General features: G+C 38.1%; 1 protein-coding gene across 1 annotated transcript in view; it reads right to left on the bottom strand.

The window, feature by feature from the left end:
- VWA8 (von Willebrand factor A domain containing 8) overlaps positions 1–21773 on the bottom strand; it is a 192288-nt gene that overhangs the window by 32418 nt on the left and 138097 nt on the right. Inside the window, exons 36-37 of the mRNA XM_084510032.1 lie at positions 16049–16130; positions 14063–14267 (exon numbers count right to left, since the gene is read on the bottom strand). Of these exons, the coding sequence (XP_084366158.1) occupies positions 14063–14267; positions 16049–16130 (287 nt within the window). The remainder of the gene's footprint in view (positions 1–14062; positions 14268–16048; positions 16131–21773) is intronic.

The following is a 21773-nucleotide window of genomic DNA, read 5'->3' as shown; positions in this document are numbered from 1 at the left end:
GTATTTACAGCTATAGAGAATATTTACATAAGAAGATTTAAAAAAAGAAGCTCAGGTGACCAAACAATTATTTTCACAAGCACTTATTAGTAATAATAGAGCATCATTGGATGTTTCTTACTTTTTTTGAAAGAAAATAGGAAAAAGAATGTGTGCATTAAGGTTTGAGGTGCAATACAGTTCACATGACTAAAGTGCTTAATTTAATGTAAGTTAAGGACATTTGCAATAGATTAATTAGTTACATGATTAGAACATCCAAGGAAAGCAGACAGGTATAGGCAGATTCTAGACTACCTAGATTCTATTCTTCTTCTACTCTTTTCATCATAAAGGGAAAAACCCTGCTGAGATACAAATTTGAAGATAATCACTCTTCTCCTAACATACCTGGTACACAGAGGAAAAGAATGAATGTGCTATTTTGCCTTGTCATTAATATACAGTATTTTAAAACATGTAGTTATAGTCAATGAAGAATATGTACCATTTGCCATACACATAAGCAATTGCTGAAAAAAAGAAAAAAGAACTCCAGCTCCTTACATAAATTTTAAAAAACATTACAAATAGTATAAAGCAATTAAACTATTGACGTTTTCTTACATAGCATTCTTCCTTCATCAGTACTGTGGACAAAGATTTGTCATATGTCAGGAGATCATGCAGGGAAAGAACCGAATATATCTTAGACTTTTGTCCTACAGGTGATTTAAGAGAGACTGATTTGCTCACCAAAATCTGGAAAATCCTTCATCACAGCCATACGTTGTTATGAAGGAAGATTGACTTTGCCTGTAACGGAACATGACTATTCTCCAGGTGAAAAAGGCATTAAATAATCCAACCCACAGTGGCACAAAGGATTAGGAAATGTTTTCCACAGAATGCAGAATGTATTTTAGCAGATGTGCAAACGAGTGATTTTCCCTGAAACTAAACCTTTGTTTTGTTTTAGCTTCCTCCCTAAGCCCCATCAACAACCTTAAAACCTCAGCGTTACCCTATGCTTTATTTAACAAGTCACTTCCTTTCCTCCAGTACATTTTTTTTTATATCAGGAGTAAATAAATGTACTATTTTCTCAAAGAGTATGTGAAAGCTCCAAATCAAGGAAATCAATGGTTAATCTGCCTGTTTCATGCTGTTTCTGCATTCCATTGTAAAACTGATTCAACCAGACAGAAAAAAAGAAACAAAACAGATTTATAATTTATTTACATAAAACAAGTGAGAGAAACACAAAAACAGGCAAAAAAAAAAATAAATCTAATTGCTTCCACTACTTTTACTTGTACTGTATCATAAACAGTTTTTTTCAATGTTCTAAAAGCTAATAGCACAATTTCTATTCATATCAACAATGCAAAATTGAGCCCACAAGCCGTCTTTCCACATAAAAGAATATTCAGTATTAGGCAAGAAGACAATAATCATGTATGCAATTCCCTCTGTCTTCAGTTTTATCCTGAAGTGAAAAAACATTAGTGGCACTGCAGTATAAAATACATTTAATAGGCTTTAGTCACTCATTTTGCTTCACTTTTATTTTCTATCTTGTCTGCAAAACTTTGCAAGAATTCAGAATGAACTAATGAAGCTTCATGCATTATCTGACTGCCAGGAACATTTCTTTTGAAAAGTAGCTTTTAAAATTCATACAGGCATCAAACTTTTGTCTCAAATAGCAAGCCCACTCAAAGCATTGTAACTTTAGTGCAATTTTAGATTTGTAAAATAAAAACAAAATCAACATAAAAAGAACATTATATAGCATGCAGCCACTGCTGATGTAGGTAGGTCTTCACTTGACCTAAATGCTGTCACTCTAAAAATCAGCTCAGAAACTCTGCAGCAGTGGATGCATTACAATCTACTGTCCATGACTGCATACTTTGTGGTTTAAAGGCTGGATAAACTACATGAAGTAATGATAGGCTTTCATATATTTTCTTCTCTATCTAAAAGATCCTCCATTATGTTAACACCTGTGGAAATTCCAGTTTCATCTGTTATTACTGAAAATTGCCATGTCAATTATTTTCAACTATGAGATCATTTTTAAAGTAAACTACTAAATGTGATCAGAGCAGACAGTGTCTGGCACGGTTATTTACTCCACACCTCCTAACATCAATAAACTTGAAGAACACTGAATTTGATTTCTGGAGTATATAAACACAACTAGAAAGAAGGGAGAAATGGATTATGGTGACAGTAAGGAATATTCTGGACAGAAAATAGCAGGGATATTGCACGGTCAAAACCAAGTTGGAAAAAAAAATACACGTGAAAGCAAAAAAGCTTTATTTTCTACAGATCTAGGACTTGTCAAAAAAAAAAAAAAAACAACTTAAGAAGCAGAAATATAACTTATTAAAGATAACTATGTTGTTTTGGGTTCTAAAGGAATATTTAGCATCACCGTAACAGACCAGATGATTTCAATTGTCACAGCATTTGTCCTCACATTAATTAGAGAACAAGTTTCCTAAGAGCAGAATCATTAGCCTGGCTCTGACAGCAGGATTTCAGTGGCGTTAGGAGCTCTAGCATGTAAGTCAGCAACGTGCACTGCTGCAGACTTGGAGATTCAAAGGCTGCTGTGCTGAGGTATTATATTCTCTCCCAAGAGGACTGTGGTCTTTCAGAGGAAGTTCAGAGGAAGAAAGAGGAACTTTGTCCTGGATCAGCCTGCTCTAACAGGAAGCTAAGGTTATTTCCATTCCTCCTCTTTGTCTGTCCACTCTAATTAGGCTGGAAGAGCTTCAGGAAAAGGAATGTATTTTAAAAGCGTTTGCATAGTGCTTCTGACAAGTGCCTCACTCCAGCTGAGGACATTTATATGAGAAAAAGTAGCTGACAGAGAACTGATGACCTTTATCTGAGTTTCTTTTTCCAGCAGAGAATTTTAGGGAGGTGAACTTTTCAAGCTCCATGGGTCCCTGGCTGTTTAGGCTCATGTTTCCCCATACTCAGTGCCTTGTTCCCACTTTGTTAGAATGAATCATGCAGCCCAGGAAAAGGTCACAGAGCTAAACCCACAGTGTGCCCTATGCCTGGCAAAGAAGCCCCAAACCCACCCCACTGAGAACTGCTAAAGGGCAATGAATAGCTGGAGCTGGAGTATCTGGGCTCATGGACCTCAGCACTGCAAACACTTCCAAATTATTTTATAATCCAGTTATTGATTTATAATCCCGTATTTTATAATCCTTTTATTGACTAGGTAACACTGTTACCTGCAGTATTTCAAGTTTTTCAGGACCCTGCGCAAGACAGCAGAATGCTGGCATATGGTTATTCTGTATTTATGAAAACACTCCTCTGCAGATGTTTTTCATAATTTACGAAATTTGGACCTATATATTTAAGGTGACCAAAATCACTGTTATTGGCTCACTGATGCCCTCATGTGGCCAGAATAGCCACTTGGTCCTCAGTAGAAAAATAAGAACTTGAAGTATTGAGTGGGGTGAGGACCACGCTTACTGAAGGCTATGCTTTTATCTCAGATCAGGAACTGCAGTTTTGCCCAGATCAGTCTTAACATCAGCAAAAGGCTGGAGTTTTGTCAAAATGTGCTGAAGTACAATGACATTTTTGAAAAAACAAACAAACAAACAAACAAACAAAAGCATTAAATTAAATTAAAGTGGGTGCTGAGCAGTAAATACAAACAAGTTCAGAACACTGAAATTCCTGAATCAATTATACTTAAGATAAACATCCAACCTTAAAAATAAACTTGATCAGGAGAACTTGCATTATCCTACTTTTTCAAGTACAAACTGAAGCCTCAGAAAATCAAAAGAAAAGAGAATGATTTGGATAAAAGCAAACTATTAATTCCCTTGAAAGGTAAGTCATTGTATGGTTGCGCATGAATAGTTGAGTTGAGTACAAATACAATAAATGAGACTGTTCAGGAAAGGGAGTAAGATGTTTGTTGCTCAAGATGGCAGAGAATCAGACAACTGGATTTTTTTGGCCTCAGCTCAAAGAAGAGAAAAAGGCATAAGGGAAGGGAAATCTCCTTCCATTTCTAAGTATCCATTTCCCTAAATCTGTAAGTATTGCTTTGCATACTGAAGATGGGATTTGGATCCAGACTGCAGACACCTAAAGGTAGGGATGTGCCAGGTAAGCCAGGTGTCTGTGCATACCATTACAGTACGTGGTGTTTGAGGAGCCACATAGCTACACAAATGCAGGTGTCTCCTTCAAGGTGAGCTATTCTGGCTCTCTTGGTAATAATGGGAGCGAGCTCAGATGCTTATGGGATGCTTAGCTCAGAAATAGATGCTGAAATGCCTACAGGTCTGGAGCTGGATGCTACTCATCCTTTCTGTTACTCTTCAGTGTTTCCAAGCACACCCAAAGCAATCTACACAAGCTGCTAGTGTATAAGCAGCAATATATGTATATAATGATGTATAATGTATAATGGTGTATAAGCAATAATGTTTAATTTCCACAACAGCTATACAGGTGATTTCCAAAAACAGCTAAGGGAAGTACCCATACCATATTATGAAAACTCAAAGATAACTACACAAGTTTGCTTTTGTTCCCTAATATCAGTAGGAAATGAAAGAAACGAATCTAACAGTTCTTCAAAAAATCGAGTGAAGCTAGTTCAGGACTAAAAGCACTACTACTTTTTTATCACTTCACTTGGCCCTTGTTCTGGCCATGCAATAAAAAAGTCTAATTGCAAGAATTGTAAATACGCATTACACATTTTTTTTTTAATTAATTCCTCTGTAGATTTTACTAGACAATGTATTTGTATCACCCTTCCTTCCAGATGGTCTCCAGTATTTCATTATGATTGACCTGAACTGCTCCCTGCTACAATTGGAGGCCAGTCCAGCTGTGTAGCATAGGGATTCCTAGGTCTTCTTCCTAAACTGCTCTGAAAACTCTTCCCCTAAATACACTTCCAGTTCTTGTTCATTATGAAATACGTCCTGAAGGACTGTGAAGTTATGGTAATCCCTTGAAATAATTCTAATTTAAGAGAGTCAAAGTGCAGGTATGACATCTGGGCATACGTAAATATATATAGGCGTGTGAACACACATCTAACACCATGATTGTGTTTCTTCCAACTTCATCCAAAAATCTGACATTTTTTGAATTATGATGATCACTGTAAGAATGCACTCAGCTTCAGATCCAGTACAACACAGGCTTTAATTGTAGTCTAGGTAGAATAGGAACACATTTAAAATACATTTCTAATGATATCCCATAAAAGCTACTACTCAGCATTTGCCTTTGCTCTCATCATGTTTAAAGACAAACTGATGGATTGCAAAAGAAACTGCTACTGAGGGCTGTTGAACTCATTAAAATGCTGTTTTTAGCAAAAAGCCCTCGCATCAAGGATGATATGAGCAGTTAGACACATGAAAAAAACACACATTATTTTTTTTTTTTAGTTATTGTTGATAAATATACATTGCACTTTTAAATTACTGACATGAACAATATGTTTGTCTTCTAGCTGTTCACGGGACATCGAATAACTTATGTGTTTTGTTATCATTTTTGACTGCAGCTATAAGACTGAAAAGACAGCCACCTCACTCTGAGAAAAAACTATATTGCATTTCTTGAGCTTTGCTGGATACGTCTATACATGTCTCAGCTAAGCATGTTTCAACCTTGAGCTATATGGAGTTGACATCTGTTTTCTTAGGTGGCTGCACTGCATTTATATGCACTGCATTTATATGCAACTTCTTGTCCAACCTAAGGTATTTCTGTAGTGAATGCAGCATTCAAGGACATTTTAAATACTCAGCTTATCAACACGGTTATAAAGAATGTTTATATATTTGTATATTTTATATATTTGTATATTTTATATATTTGTATGGGTCTTCTGCAATTATCCGGCAGAATTTTGGGTTCTTTGATCACGGGAAGGTCTATGCTACACCAGGCCTGATGGCACCGGATGGGATGCGCCTCTCTCGGAGAGGGGTAAGGATCTTTGGTCAGGAGTTGGCAGGGCTGATAGATAGGGCTTTAAACTAGAGTCGAAGGGGGAAGGGGCTAAAACCAGGCGCGCCGGTGAAGACCTAAGGGATGGTACGCTAGAATCAGAGGGGCTGTGTGCCAGTGAGGTCCTTCGGTCAGATCCACAAGGTGCTGAGTGTAAGGAGACGCACCTGAAGTGCTTCTACACGAACACACGCAGTATGAGGAATAAAATGGATGAGCTAGAAGTCCTGGCCCAGTCCCGCAACTACAACATCATCGGCATAAGCGAAACCTGGTGGGACGAGTCCTGTGACTGGGGTATTGCGATAGATGGTTACAGGCTCTTCAGGAGGGACAGGCAGGGTAGGCGAGGTGGTGGGGTGGCGATGTATGTGAAGCAGGGGCTGGACTGTGTGGAACTTCAGGTTGGCAATGGCAAAGTTGAGAGCCTCTGGGTAAGGATCAAGGGACGAACGAATAAAGGGGATGTCGTTGCGGGAGTCTATTACAGACTGCCTGGCCAGGACGATAGTGCCGATAAACTATTCTTTACAGAACTAAGAGAGGCCTCGAGATTAACTCCCCTTGTCCTTATGGGGGACTTCAACTTGCCGGACGTTAACTGGGAGTGCCACACGGCTGACACGAGCAAGTCCAGGAGGTTCATGAAGCACCTAGATGATAACTTCTTGGTGCAGGTGCTAACGGAGCCAACTAGGAAAGGTGCCCTCCTAGACCTGTTGCTAGAAAACAGAGAGGGTCTGGTGGCAGATGTGGTGATTGGTAGCCGCCTTGGTCATAGCGACCATGAAGTGGTTGAGTTCAAAATTTACGGTGACAGAAGGAAAAGTGCCACCAAAACCTCATCCCTAGATATGGGGAAAGCGGACTTCAGGCTGCTCAGGGAACAAGTCAGCAAAGTCCCCTGGGAAACTGCTCTTGAAGGCCTTGATGTCCACCAGTGCTGGTCATTCTTTAAGCGATGCCTCCTAGAAGCACAAGATCAGGCAATTCCTAAATATCGCAAGTCAGGCAGGCGGGGCAGGAGGCCGGCGTGGCTGACCAGAAACGTTCTAATGGAGATTAGGCGGAAACAGAGAGTGTTTCGCTACTGGAAGGAGGGCCAGGTGTCATGGAAAGAATACAGGGATGCTGTTCGTGTTTGTAGGGAGAAAGTTCAAGTGGCCAAAGCACACCTAGAGTTGAAGCTGGCTGTGTCTGTGAGAGAAAATAAAAAGGTTTTTTTTAGATATGTGAATGGAAAAAGGAGAACTAAAGAATACCTAGGGCCGCTCCTTGATAGGGAAGGTCTCCTCACAGACAATGACATAGGCAAAGCAGAGATGCTTAACGCCTTCTTTGCCTCTGTCTTCAATGCCGATGATGGGCTTCGGGACCCAGGGTGCCCTGAGCTGGAGGACCAGGACGGTGGGGATGACAAACTCCCAGCCGACCCTGAACGTGTGTGGGATTTGCTACTCCACCTGGATCCCTACAAGTCCATGGGTCCGGATGGGATTCATCCCCGGGTGCTGAAAGAGCTGGCGGATGTCATTGCGGAACCTCTCTCAATTATTTTTCAACGATCCTGGGAATTTGGAGAGGTCCCGGTAGACTGGAAGCTGGCAAATGTTGTGCCGATTTTCAAGAAGGGTCAGAAAGAAGACCCTAGCAATTACAGGCCTGTCAGTCTCACGTCAGTGCCTGGTAAAATCATGGAGAAGATGGTTCTCGAACTTATTGAGGCGCACCTGGGGGACAAAGCAGTCATTGGTCCCAGCCAGCATGGGTTTGTGAAGGGTAGGTCCTGCCTAACTAACCTGATTTCCTTTTATGATAAGATCACCCGTATGGTGGACCAAGGGAAACCAGCTGATGTGATTTTTTTGGACTTCAGCAAGGCTTTTGACACGGTTTCCCATAGGATCCTCCTTGACAAAATGTCCACCATACAGCTAAATAAAAACATCATACGATGGGTGAGCAATTGGCTAACGGGCAGGGCCCAAAGGGTTATGGTAAATGGGGCTGCGTCAGGCTGGCGGGCGGTCACCAGTGGGGTCCCTCAAGGCTCCATTTTAGGGCCGGTACTTTTCAATATTTTTATAAACGATCTGGATGTAGGAATGGAAGGTATTTTGAGCAAGTTTGCTGATGACACCAAACTTGGAGGAGTTGTGGACTCAAATGAGGGTGTAAAGGCCTTGCAGAGGGATCTGGATAGTTTGGAGAGCTGGGCGATCACCAACCGCATGAAGTTCAATAAGAGCAAGTGCCAGGTCCTGCACCTGGGACGGGGAAACCCTGGCTATATGTACAGACTGGGCGATGAGACGCTGGAGAGCAGCCTAGAAGAGAGGGATCTGGGGGTCGTGGTAGACAGCAAGTTGAATATGAGCCAGCAGTGTGCCCTGGCAGCCAGGAGGGCCAATCGTGTCCTGGGGTGCATCAAGCACGGCATCGCTAGTAGGTCAAGGGAGGTGATTGTCCCGCTCTACTCTGCACTGGTGCGGCCTCACCTCGAGTACTGTGTGCAGTTCTGGGCACCACAGTATAAAAAGGACATGAAACTGTTGGAAAGTGTCCAGAGGAGGGCTACGAAGATGGTGAAAGGCCTTGAGGGGAAGACGTACGAAGAACGGCTGAGGTCACTGGGCCTGTTCAGCCTGGAGAAGAGGAGGCTGAGGGGAGACTTCATCACAGTCTACAACTTCCTCGTAAGGGGGTGTCGAGAGGCAGGAGACCTTTTCTCCATTAACGCCAGTGACAGGACCCGCAGGAACGGGGTTAAGCTGAGGCAGGGGAAATTTAGGCTTGACGTCAGGAGGGGGTTCTTCACAGAGAGGGTGGTTGCACACTGGAACAGGCTCCCCAGGGAAGTGGTCACTGCACCGAGCCTGTCTGAATTTAAGAAGAGATTGGACTGTGCACTTAGTCACATGGTCTGAACTTTTGGGTAGACCTGTGCGGTGTCAAGAGTTGGACTTGATGATCCTTAAGGGTCCCTTCCAACTCAGGATATTCTATGATTCTATGATTCTATGATCCCACCTCTGGCAGTGCACCACAGATGTGCAGTGCGAACCTGAACAGGTCATCTGCCTTTGTTATGTTTCAGGTCCCTCCTCTGTAAAGCAATGATAACAATTATGGGCTCCAGATGTTGCAAGAATTAGATATTTAAATGTTTAGGGGTGGCTAATGGTAAAGTGTAAGGGATTGTGAAATAATTTTCTTCACCTTTCCCTTTAGCTAGTCAGGAGGATTCATGTCTTGTGAAAACACTATGTCAGCAAAATATTAACCACTCGCAGCAGGAACCAAAAGAATACACATCTAGCTAACGCAAAAAGGAATCTCAATTTAAAATAAATGCACTCATTTCTGACAGAAAACTGCTCTCTCAGTCAGTTCCCCAGGGCAGATAATCTTGAATGAAATCTCCTCGAACCTCTATCTACAGACTTCCTTATTCTTAAATACATTTCATTCATGTAATCTTTCAGTGCCAAAGCCTGAAACATATCCAAAATACATCCAAGTCATGTTGAGCCGTCCACCACTAGGACCTGTTTGAACAAAATAATTCTGGGCCAGTACTCCTTGAATTTATACACAGTACTGCAGAACTGTCACAAGTGCATTTGTGATTCAAACCACTGTTGAGAAGCAAAGATTTTTTCTCATTTATGGATTTTTCTTAATTAATTCATGAAAAGGCATCTTTCAGAAAAGCATCTAAGGCTTATGATGCTGTGAACTACAGTGTGACTTAACTGCTCAGTTGCTTTTGCTGGAGAATTGACAGATCAGGTCAAGTCACAAAAGCAATGAGTTAAAAAAGGTGGAGACATTTCCAGGTGTCTTGTTCAAATCAGGTCTTGGAATCAAGGAGTTGTGCAACCACTGAAGTTAGGCCTTCATATATAGCCACAAATGGCAGAGCACTGCAATTTCAAAAACTCATCTCATGTATGTCACAGGTTCTGCATCTGTTGCATGTTCCATGCATATACCAGGCCAGGCTGGATGGGGCTCTGAGCAACCTGGTCTAGTGGGAGGTGTCCCTGCTCATGGCAGGGGAGTTGGAATTAATATCAACCCAAACTATTCTGTATCAAATAACAGAAATATATATATATATAAAAAAAAGCAAACCAAAACTCTAAGAAATCCCAGATCACAACTTTTTTTTTTTTTTTTGATCAATCAGATCACTTCTTTGTACAGGGTTGGACTGAAATAACAAGCGATTAATCCAACTTTGGGATGTCATTTTGCATGGTGATATTGTCTAGAACAAAATCTTGAGGTCTCTTCCAACCTAGAAATTCTGTGATTCTGTGAAAATTACAGAAAGGATTGCCAATAAAGTTGTGATTCCATTCTGAGGTTCAGATAAACATCATCATTCATTACAGTCCAACTCTTCTATTCTTGACCAAGTACATTTTTATGCATTCAACAGGTTTGGGTTTGTCCTGAGACTTTTGAAAACAATGGTATTCTGAATTTGATCTCTACATAGCATAAAGAGAGAATTAAGTGGAATGAATACAGAAATAAATGGTTTTCCTGGTAATCACGTGTAAATGAAAAAACATTTAATTGCAGAGATTTCAGGTGCCTAAAGGGCACAATTCTTTACTATCTATTGCAATCTCTCAAAATGATCCATTTTTTCATTATTTTTATATAACCATTGTACTCTACCTAGATTAGACACAACAGTAAATAACGCTTACTGGAAAACAACGGCCAAACTATATCAGAATTTAATCAGTGTTTTCCATAATTTCTATCAATACGCCTTTGATGTATAACACGAGCTTATTGAAGTCTGCCTATTACCATGAAGCTTTGAGAGGAAGATTTTAAAACTTATTTGTCTTTCAAATTCTTTTCAGATATTTGATAATGATATGACCTTGTTTTCCAAGAACACCAAACAGTGAAAAAGCTCAACAATTTACGGATTTCAAGTAGAGTTCGTAACTTCAGAGAATCCAGTGTTTTATTTATATATTGTATTTTAGGCACTGCAATGCAATCACTTCAGAACACTGTACTCATTCTCTGAGTTTAAAACTTCAATAAATGAAGATGATTTCTGACCAGTCTGTACAAGTAAAAATTAATATAAACCTAAACCATATTTCCAAAAACTATTTTTAGCCTGAAGACTTCAACAGTTTGAACTCTTCTGAGTGTATCAACAACACAAAACAAATGTTGACTAGTTTGAAGACTGCCGTGACATTATAGCACGGGAGCCTAATTACTGAGTGTAAGTGGAACAGCTGTTCGTTTTCCTCTGTTTCATTGCTTATGTACATACAGCCTGTTTCTGAGATCTAATGCATTTGTGAAAGACAAAATGCAACCCTAGAAGATAGTACTAATAGTTCAAACTGAAAACTGGTTGAAAATTTGTTTCCAGTTCTTTGCATCTACATTTTTATTGAAAGCCCTGTAATCCACTTTTCTTTCAAACGTTGGGAAGCTTTGGAAAGATTTTGTGTATTTTTCCAGAACAGTGGTTCCCAACCATCTCGACAGGTCTCACAAGTTAGTGTAAGAACATCACTGTGAAAGTGTGGATGTTGGGTTAATAAGCTTTGCTAAGCCTGTATTACCTTTGTGGGATGCATCAACAGTAGCTGCTAGGGAACAGCAATTCATCAGGGGCAATGCATTTTAGCAAGAAGAGAAACACTGACAATTATCTGGAGTCAGCTTATGCTACAAGATTGGGAATGATAGGTTTAGTTCAGGAATTAGAGATGCCTCAATAGACCCCAAGATACTTAACATGAATCTGAGCATGAAACACTATACAGAAGAACGTGATTTTCATACTCTTGAATGAATGGAGCTGCAGCTGTATGCAGATGCAAAACACCTTGATTCTGTAAACATGAGTATCAGGAAATATTTAGTTGCAGCTTTCTTAGTAAAGTAATTGTCACTAGAACAGGAGACACTTGAGTTCTTGCTAAGCTTACCTTACAGAGGGAATCTACATGAATATATTTTCAAGCTAACAGTATCCTTTCATTTCTAGAAATGAATGCTTCAATAAAGTACTGCTTCTATGTCAAGTACTGCTTCTATTTCATTCCACTGAAAAATGGACTTAAGAGGGAAAGCCTTCATCTCCCAATAGCAAAGTGTTGTTTCCACAACTACATACCTATTATCTTATCAGAGAAGTGCATAAAATAAAAGGTAAGAATTTATTGCTTATTGCTCTGAAACGCCTTGGTAAAAAGTCTCTTAGCTTTCATTATCTTTCCACTTAAAGCAAAGTGTCTACAGTAAAGAAACAGAAGTTAGTGATAATTGTGTAAGTTCAAAGAGCATATAGAAGGCTTTGTTTCAGCCCTTTAGTTCAAATCAAATAATATGCCTTTTTGAATTCTGACAAACCACCCACTTGAGCTATATATATCCCGTATTTACAGAGGGAAGAAGACAGATATGCTAAGAAGACTTTACCCTGTAGCTACCAAATATAGACTGTCAGGAGAGAGAAATCCTACTACAAATCTGGATTGCTTTATGACTGCAGGAAAACCTCTGAAGCTTTTTGTAAAGTGGTTATTTGACATTACTAGCTAAATAACTTAAAATTTTCTTATGACACTTAACTTTCCAAGCCTATATTCTCTAGTATTTAGTTGGCTATGATTGACAGTACAATAATACTGTTGGATAAGATTACAACTGTTACTCAAAAAGATAAGAAAAAAAAAAAGAGAGAGAGAGAGAAAAATATCAAAACAAGTAAAGCTCTTAACTTTTCCTCCTTTTCTTTTCTACTAGCCGACTTTGTCAGGTCAAATTGGGCTGGTGTAAACTGATTATATCTGACCATAAGATGGTGCTAACGCTACTACATAGGCAATAAAAAAAACACACTTATAAAGCAACAAGCAACCACACAAATGTGCTTCTGGATAACAATTTCCTTTTCTCATGACTTTTACAAGAGACATTTGCTGATGTCCAATAACAAGAACACGCCAGCTCTTGCACAAGCTTCTATAACTGCAGAACGTCCTGCAGAAAGGGAGCTCAGTGTGGGAAAAGAAAGTGAAAGACGAGCTGTTTTCTGACTAACAAATCTCATTTGCACTTGGGATAGCTTGATACCTTGTAAACAATGGTATAGAGAGATTAATTTAGAGATGATTAATTCCATTTTATTCCATTTCATTAATTCCATTAACATTCCATGTTAATGTACAGTGAAAGGTACTATAGAAATTTATGAAACAGAAATAATTCCAGTTGTAGATAAAGGACCTCCTTAGCCAAAAGTAGGAAAGCCCTCCCTAAAGCACACTCTAGTTCTCAAAGTAAGAATGATACCCTTCCCAGTCACTAATAGAAATTAAAGATGTAATTGAAAAGTCCTTATTTTTCTCTTTGTGTAGCAATGGTGATCCTACACATTAGGCAGTACATTAATGCGCATGTATACATGCACACACAGCATACACGTACATGCAGTGTATTTTCAATATCTACCTAAATATCCATATTGAAATCCTTGTAACTCTTCTACCCCTTCTACCAATTTTCAAAATCTGCCAATGGCAATACTCTGAACTCAAGGCATCTTTCTATCTATGTTTCAAGGTTCTTCTTTAAAGTACTTCTTTAAAGTATGAATGCAATGTTTTTTTTTCCAACTATTTGAACTCTAGAAAAGTATATGCTTCCCTTAAACATTAATTTCACTATTCTGAAAGTTGCAGTTAAAAATCAGCATGAGATAAAGAATTAATTTACATGTAAATGTACTGGAATTTGGCAAAAATACAAACACTGCAAGACAAAGAGAATTTCAGTAACCATAATTACAGGGGTCACAAATAAGCTTTCTAATTAGCTATTGTGTGGGTTGCTTTTTTTTCAGTGAAGACATCTATTCAGTTTTTCTTACAGGCATATTTCTACTTAATGTTTTTCTACACTGCACTCCCTTGACCCCTCTCCCGACTGAAAACTTGTTTACATCATTTTATTAGATGTTTTTCACTTCAGCTTTGTGAACACCTACCTGCACAGGTCGACCATCCTCTTGTCCGATCATGTTCCTCCAGTCCTGCAGTGAGCGCTGGAGGCTGTCAAGTCCTGTCTCCCAGAGCCTCACACCACCTCCCATGTCCACACTAACCAAGCCTACTTTGCCCAGAGGTGCCAACAGGGCATCAGCATCTGAGATCTTAGACAGCCAAGATGTATATGGAGAAAGAGATCCTGAGCTGAAAAACAAGAGAGAGTGTGATCAATCTTGAAGTTGCAATTAAAAATAGGGTGAACATTTCTTTAGTTAAGCTGCAATTACATGAAATAGTACCCTCACTCCATGACAGACCCTAACTAAGCCCTGCAGATCTTTTATATGAAAGATTCCACCTACTGAAACTGGGTATGACTGGAATAGATACCTATTCACAAAAGCAGTGTAAAAGACCAGGCCAAAAGGGAACACATTGCCTAGTCCACTGTTGTATTTCATCTATCTGAAGAAAGTTACTCTTTACAAAAAAATACAAAGAACATGAGAAAATTAAAAATGTGTTATAGAAAAATACAAAACTAAAAAAGATACAGGAAAGAACATGACCTAGGCACTAAGGAAAATATCTCTGCATCAACTAATACCTCTCTTTAACAAGAGCTTTAACAAGTGCTTTAATGAAAGAAGAAAATTTAAACACTTATTTAAAGATGGCACAGCTTTATGTGCAGAGAATCTTAGCACTGTTATAAACAGTCAACTGACAGGCGAAAACTTACTGCTGAAATGGGGGTCTAACAGCTCCATAACAGGAAAGGAAATTGGTTAAAGTAGGAAAGATTATTTGCACTTTCTCAGTACTAGTAGTCACACACATAATAACTTGCAACTTCCATTAATTAATACTACAATTCATAATTTAGACGAGCAAGAAAACAGTTACTTATACACCTCAAAGACTGAAATTATCATGAACTAATTCAACTGAAGAAGAGTTACCTTAGCATTTGACCAGGATAACTATGCCAGGAGGAAAGGTTTTTAGGTTTTAGCTTAGAATTATTCATCTATATGAAGTCACTTTACTTATCTGTTCCTAATGGAGTGCATTTTTTTAATCTGAAATTCTGCTCAGATTTATTTTGTAATAAGGAGCTTAAATCCTCATACAAGGTTAAGGGTCATGATGTTGAAGTTTAGTTTTGTACTTTCCAATAATGTCTCCGTGTGGAAAAAAGGTGTGATATTCTACTATTTCTCTGACGGGGTTTTCATGTTTTCTTTAAACATGGACATTTAAGAATGCCATTTAAAAAAAAACACTTCACTATAGTTGAAAATGACAACTTGTAACCAAAATATAGATATAAATAGCAAAATACTTGTAAATATGCTCTATAATGGTGAGAGATAGACATTAAAACTATACAGAAACCATATCTTTTGGCTACCTGTATGTATTGTACAAGACACTTGTTTACAATGCAAGATAGTTGTGTGTGAAAGAATGTGTATGTTCAAAAAGAAGATCTAAAACATAAACAAGCTCAAGTTATTTTCCACATCAACTTTATATTGGACCTTGATTCCTGGTTTACTGACACCTAGTACTGGATCATTCTGCCTGTTAGACCTGAAAGATTAAAAAAAAAAAAAAAAAAAAAAAAAAAAAAAAGGAAAGGAAAAAAAGCTAGAAAATAGCAAAACAAAATGAAAAAGGGTAGGGGATAAAGTGGGTGAAGACAGGTAATAAGCAAAGGGTATGGAATTGAAATCTGAAGATAAAGATGCTTTTCATATTTACTAATGAACTGTCACATTTTCATTGGTATCATGTAGAAAACAGAAAACTTTTGACAAAAATATGCTGCAATAGTTGCGTTATTTTACAAGGTACGTGTGAATTTCTTTCACCTTCCACATCACAAGAAATAATTGCTTGTTCTGAAGTAATATTGCAGACTAAATTCTGTTTAATCTTCCTGTAAGGCACAGGCTTCTCTGATCAATAAAATAACTTACCTCGGAATAGCAATGTATTTGATTTTCTTTGAGTTAAGATCTGTTACTTCTAAGTATCCAGCAGCTTGTGGAGGAGTGACATCTGAAAACAAACAAATGTTATTTTCCTGCTGCATGATTAACTGGTTATTGCATTTGCATTTAGTAGATTAAGTTTAGGCATTTCATTATACAGTACCTGCCAGAAAATGATAAACTTTTACATTCAACATAGGATTATGACTTGCAAACACCGAGCCATGTTACTATTATAATAGTGAGCATCTAGACAGGCAAATTATGAAAGAACAATGTATTTGTATAGCAAATGTAAAAATTACACATAAATATAGTCCTACTCACAAAAGCACTAATCAGGCATTACTGCAATCCTTAATTCACAGCTTTTATCTGTCACTGAAGATAATGTCAGCTGTACATCTGTCTCAAAAAGCATATTGAGGAACATTTCAAAACATTGTACTTTTAATTCTCACTTGAAAATTTCTCAATAATATTAAACTTAATGTTGCTGCCTGAAATTGAATTAGGTAGATTCTCAATTATGCAAAGGTTTTATAAGTTCAGTTAATAACTCTAGACTATCAGGCATTTACTATTCCATTTGTGACAGAGTTTATTGAGTATAGATAACACTATGGTTTCTCTCTCTGAAAAAAATGTGTGCGTTTGCTTGCCTATGTTGACTCTTGCAAACACTCTTCCTGGGCTCAGAAGTGGCTTCCAGTTAAAGCTGGCTTTCATCTACCTGGAGTAAATTAAGGAACTAAAGTTTTTCAGAACAGAAACCACAAGACTGAATTAGACTGCATGGCATGGGTACAAAATATTATTGTCACTAGATGAAAGCAAGTCTAGATTTCCTTCTGAAACAACATACTTTTCAGCTCCTTGAAATGAAGGAGAGCTGATGTTACCTGCAGAAGTGTTGGTGCTTGCATACAGCATACAGAAAAACCAGCAAGATCAGAGATATAAGGGGACCTAACATTCAAATGAGTATAAAGAACAACCCACAGGAGCACATCATACATATCTACAATACCTATGTATCTACAGTATGCACATTTACAGTAGTTTATCTGCTGAATTTACTCACGTTTTGTAAAAATGTAAATATAAAACACATTGAAAGTAGAGAAAAAAATCTGAAAAGATATATATTTGTAGGCCACAGAGCATTCTGTCTAGAGCATTTTGTCTAGATTTGGTCATTTTTAAAAAATGTGCTCTCTTTTTGGGTGGTAATGGAGAATAAGATACAATTTAAAAATCCCAGTGAAGATCTAGAACATGTAGATATGCTAACTGGAAAAGGTAGAACTATAGGACAAGAATTAAAGAGAATTAAATTAGAGAGAGAACATAAATCAACCAAATTAAATTACAAGATAAAGGACTGAAGAGTATGAAGCTGAAGAAAAGGTAATTAAATGTTTAAATTCAACCCAGACCCCTAAACTGTAGTCAAAGATCTATGATGAACAACGTGCATAGTACAGAGATGCTATGATGCTATGAGAACAAAACACAGGCTTTATATTAATATGAACATTAGATCTAAATAAATGCAGTGTTCTTCCCTCCTGATGAACACGGAGGGAGTAAAATAGTTATGCCCAGCTCATCAAACAAATTAAAATGTAGACACACAAGATCCAGGGATGACAAAGAGGTTAGCACAGATGGGCTGTAAGGACAAATTTAAGGAATTATTTTTATTTTTGGTTCCCAAAGAGAAGATTACAAGAAATAAAACACATGTACCATAATATCTTAAATATTCTTATAAAGGGAGAAGTATTATGCTGATTGAGTGGAGGTGCCATGAAGTATTCAGATTCATTTACAGCAAAACAGGCTGGATACTAGGTAAAGCCTTTATTATCCAAGGAGGGTGAAGCATTGCAATAGACCAGTCAGGGAAACTTTAGAATCTCTTTCAAATAAAGTTTTTAAGATAAATGCTAGAAAAACATTAGTCAAGAAGAGTCTAAACATGTAATATCCTGTTCCTCTACAAATAGGTAGGCCAGATGACGTGCTGAGGTTATTCCTGTAATTGTGTGTTGTATTATTTCATTCCAGTTACTGTCACACTAGTAGAGATACACGCTCAGTAACAGATTGTTATTTTATATTCATATATGGGAAGAGCTGAGAATCCAAGTAAATATTTGCTCTCAAGAAGCCCTCATTTCTATAGCCTTGTTTTCAGAATAAACATTAATTTTTAGTTGTTGGATTCTGCCATGAACTCTTGTCTAAGTTTATATTTTGTGGCCATACATCTATTTGGCAGTCTTTGGGGAAATTATTACTTGTTATGGTTTCTTTTCAAACATAACAATTACCCTAGTTTACTGTTCCGATAAAACATAAAGGAAATGATTTCTTTGCTTGTTATTCCTAGAACGGTTTTGGTAATACAGATTGGAGTGCACCAGAGTTTGGCTGAGTACTTTGAATTATTAATAGAAATGGAAGGCCGTGTGCCAGAACTGACCAGTTGTCCAAGAAGATGAGAAAGAAAGCCTGACAGAGAAGCAAGCTGAAGCCAGAATACAGAACAACTCAGAGGCAACATTAATGCAAGAATTTCAAGGGTCTGCCACATGCTCAGTTTTGTGTAGTAGGATGCCTTTGTTTCACTGTGTCATCTCCTATGAAAGGATACAGAGGTTTATGAGCAAAGCCTTACACAATTCTGTAACTCCTGGATGTAAATAGCCACAGGTTTCCAAAGCAGAAACAGCACAGAAGAATCATCGAACGTCTGAAGTTCTCCCCATGAATTGTGTGGCACAATTCAGGATTAAGCAACACAGAACCTCCAAGGGTCCCAGACTGTATGTTAAGCAGCTACTGGAAGCAGTTACATGTACGCTCAACTAAATATTCTGTCAACCAGTGAGGGGCAAACTCCAGAAGAAACAGAAGCCCAGCAGAGGGGGCTGCAAATATTAGGTATCAAATAGTCACAGTAAGGACTAGTACCTAATAATCTCACCTTCCAAGAGAGCACATGAATGCATGTCTCCTTTCTGTTACCCCTTTTTTCTTGGAAAGATTTTGGATTCATGCCGTAACAACGGCAATCCTAGGTCCCTCCAATCTAGTGTTCTGACTCCAGTGTAGCTAGATGTTTGAAAAGAGTAAGAACTATAGGCAAGCACACACAGGTTATTTTCCTCAAGTCACCAACCAGTTCCAATTCAGGGGCTTCTTGAGCTGGATGTGCTGTCTCTATTTTTATGTCTTCTTAGTAACATACCATGAGTTTTCCTATGAATCCATGTTTCAGCATTCACAGCATCCTTTGGCAAATGGTTGATTCCCCACTCTGTAAAGAGCCACCTCTTTTCATTTACTTTGATGAAGTTTCTACTACTTTCACTGTTTGCCTGCTAACTCTGGTACCAAGTGTAAAAATTATTCATTCTTCCACATCTCCATGCCATACATGTTCTTGTAGAGCTCCACCATATGCCTCTTTATTGTCTTGTCTCAAAATTCAGGAGATTTGGCTGATGCAATTTTGGTCTTTTCTGCCCTTTTCTGAAGTTTTTCCATTTCAGGTATCACCCATCTTGAGATGGAGGACCACAACTGTACACAATTAAGGATGTATAGATTTACACAACAGCGCAATTATTTTTTTTTTATTTATTTATTTTTTACTTTTGCCTCTGTTCCTCCCCTAATAATTCTCAGTATTTGATTTGCTTTTTTGACTGCTACTGAGATTTGGACTATTTTAATAAAAGTATCATGACTCCAAAATCCTGCTCCTGAGATGCAATGATCTGCTCATTTCACATGTAACGATCAGCCCATCATTTTAGACGTAGAATTTAGACTTCTTTTCTTCCTTCACGTACATTATACTTATCTACACTGAATTTCATCTGTCATTTTTATTGCATGGTCAGCATCGCATGTCCTGTAATCCTCCATAATTCTTTATTCTGTGAATAATAACCAGTACCATCAGCAAACATTATCACCTCATTGTTCATTCATTTTTCTTTTCTTTTTTTTTTTTTTTCATGACTACACTGAGCAGCACAGATCTCTGTAGGACTCCATGTATAGCTTCCTTTCCACTAGAAAAAATGACCATTAACAGATAAATGGAAAATGTCTGAAATCTTGAAAAAAAGGTGATTGAATAGAATATCTAGAGTCTTGCTTGGGTCTAATTTAATTGTATCAGTAAGGTCATATTAAACATGATTCAGTTAAGATCAATTTTGGCAATTCATAAATTCAAACATGATTCAGGAAAGAAAAATCGATGATAATGATCTTCAAGATGGCCTTGAATCTTTCAACTCAAATTGCCATAAAGCACTTCACTACCTATAATGCATTAAAATGTCTATAAATCTAAAGGCATCAATCACTATTCATAAGCATATATCACACCACAGTTGAGGAAAAAAAGTTAACATCTTGTTCAGCTGATATACATGAAATTGTTCAGCCACACAGAAGCCAATTCTCAGACAGAGAACCTGTTCAGTTCATTCATATCCAGTCTTCAAAAAGGACATCCTCTGTTTTTTAATTATATTTATCCAGTGTTATAAAGTGCTAATTTACAACAGCAACTTAAAAGACTTAAAAATGACGGTGTCAATTATAGCTTCTCATTTGGAAACACTGAATCTCTCCCTCACCCTCAAATTAATAAACTAATTGAATAAAAGCTCAGAAAATTTAACTTCTGAACTTTTCTACCATCCACATCAGGTTTTATTGTTGTTGTTTTTACATGTGAAGGCCTTAAAAAAAGACTCAGTCTGATCCTTCAGTACTTTATAAAGTGTGACGAGATTAGTTCCAAGACTGTCATGCTAACTATTACTAACATTTTAAGTAAATTCTAAAGTTTTTAAAAGCTAACCTTTTCTTCGCAAATGTAGGCAACTTTAATTTTCTGTCCTGTTTATATCTTTGCCTTTGCTTCTTCAGCCAAAGACTAAAAGACTTGGACTGCTTCTCTAGAACTTTTAGAGCTTAGACAGATAAAGAAAGACTATTGGAAGCAACGTTGGGTGAGATGGGTGGACTACAGAGATGCTGTTTGCCATTGGAGAGTGAAAATTTGTGCAGACAAAGCTCAATTAGAGTTGAAGCTGGCCATTATTGTGGGGGAAATAAAAAAGGCTTTTAAAAATATGTTAACAGCAAAAGGAGGACAAGAGATAACATTGGTCCATTATATAATGAGGATGCTCACCGCACAAGCAGGGACACAGACAAAGCAGAAGCATTTAATGCTTTCTTTGCCTCTGTCTTCAGCATTGATGCTGGGTCCAGGGACCCCCAGAACCCTGAGTTGAAGGACCATGACTGTGGAAACAATGAACTCCCAGTTAACTCTGAACTTGTGCAGGATTTGCTGCTCCATCTGGATGCAAACGTCTATGGGGCCCAATGGGATTCATCCCAGGGTACTCAAAGAGCTGGCTGATGTCATCACAAGACCTCTCTTGATTCATTTTCAACAGTTTTGGGAATCTAGAGAGATCCCTGTCAACTGGAAACTGGCAAATATTGTCCCAAATTTCTAAGGCTCCATTTTGGGGCCAGTTCTTTTCAATGTTTTCATAAATGACCTGAAGGCAGGACTTGGAGATACACTAAGGAAGTTTATACTAAGTAAGGATTTGCAGAGAAATCTTGACACATCAGAGGGATGGAAAATCTCCAACTGCAT

Source organism: Aythya ferina, assembly GCF_964211825.1.
Source record: "Aythya ferina genome assembly, chromosome: 1".
Classification (NCBI taxonomy): domain Eukaryota; kingdom Metazoa; phylum Chordata; class Aves; order Anseriformes; family Anatidae; genus Aythya; species Aythya ferina.
Note: the sequence above shows the minus strand (reverse complement) of the source record. Positions and strands in the feature narration are given on the sequence as shown.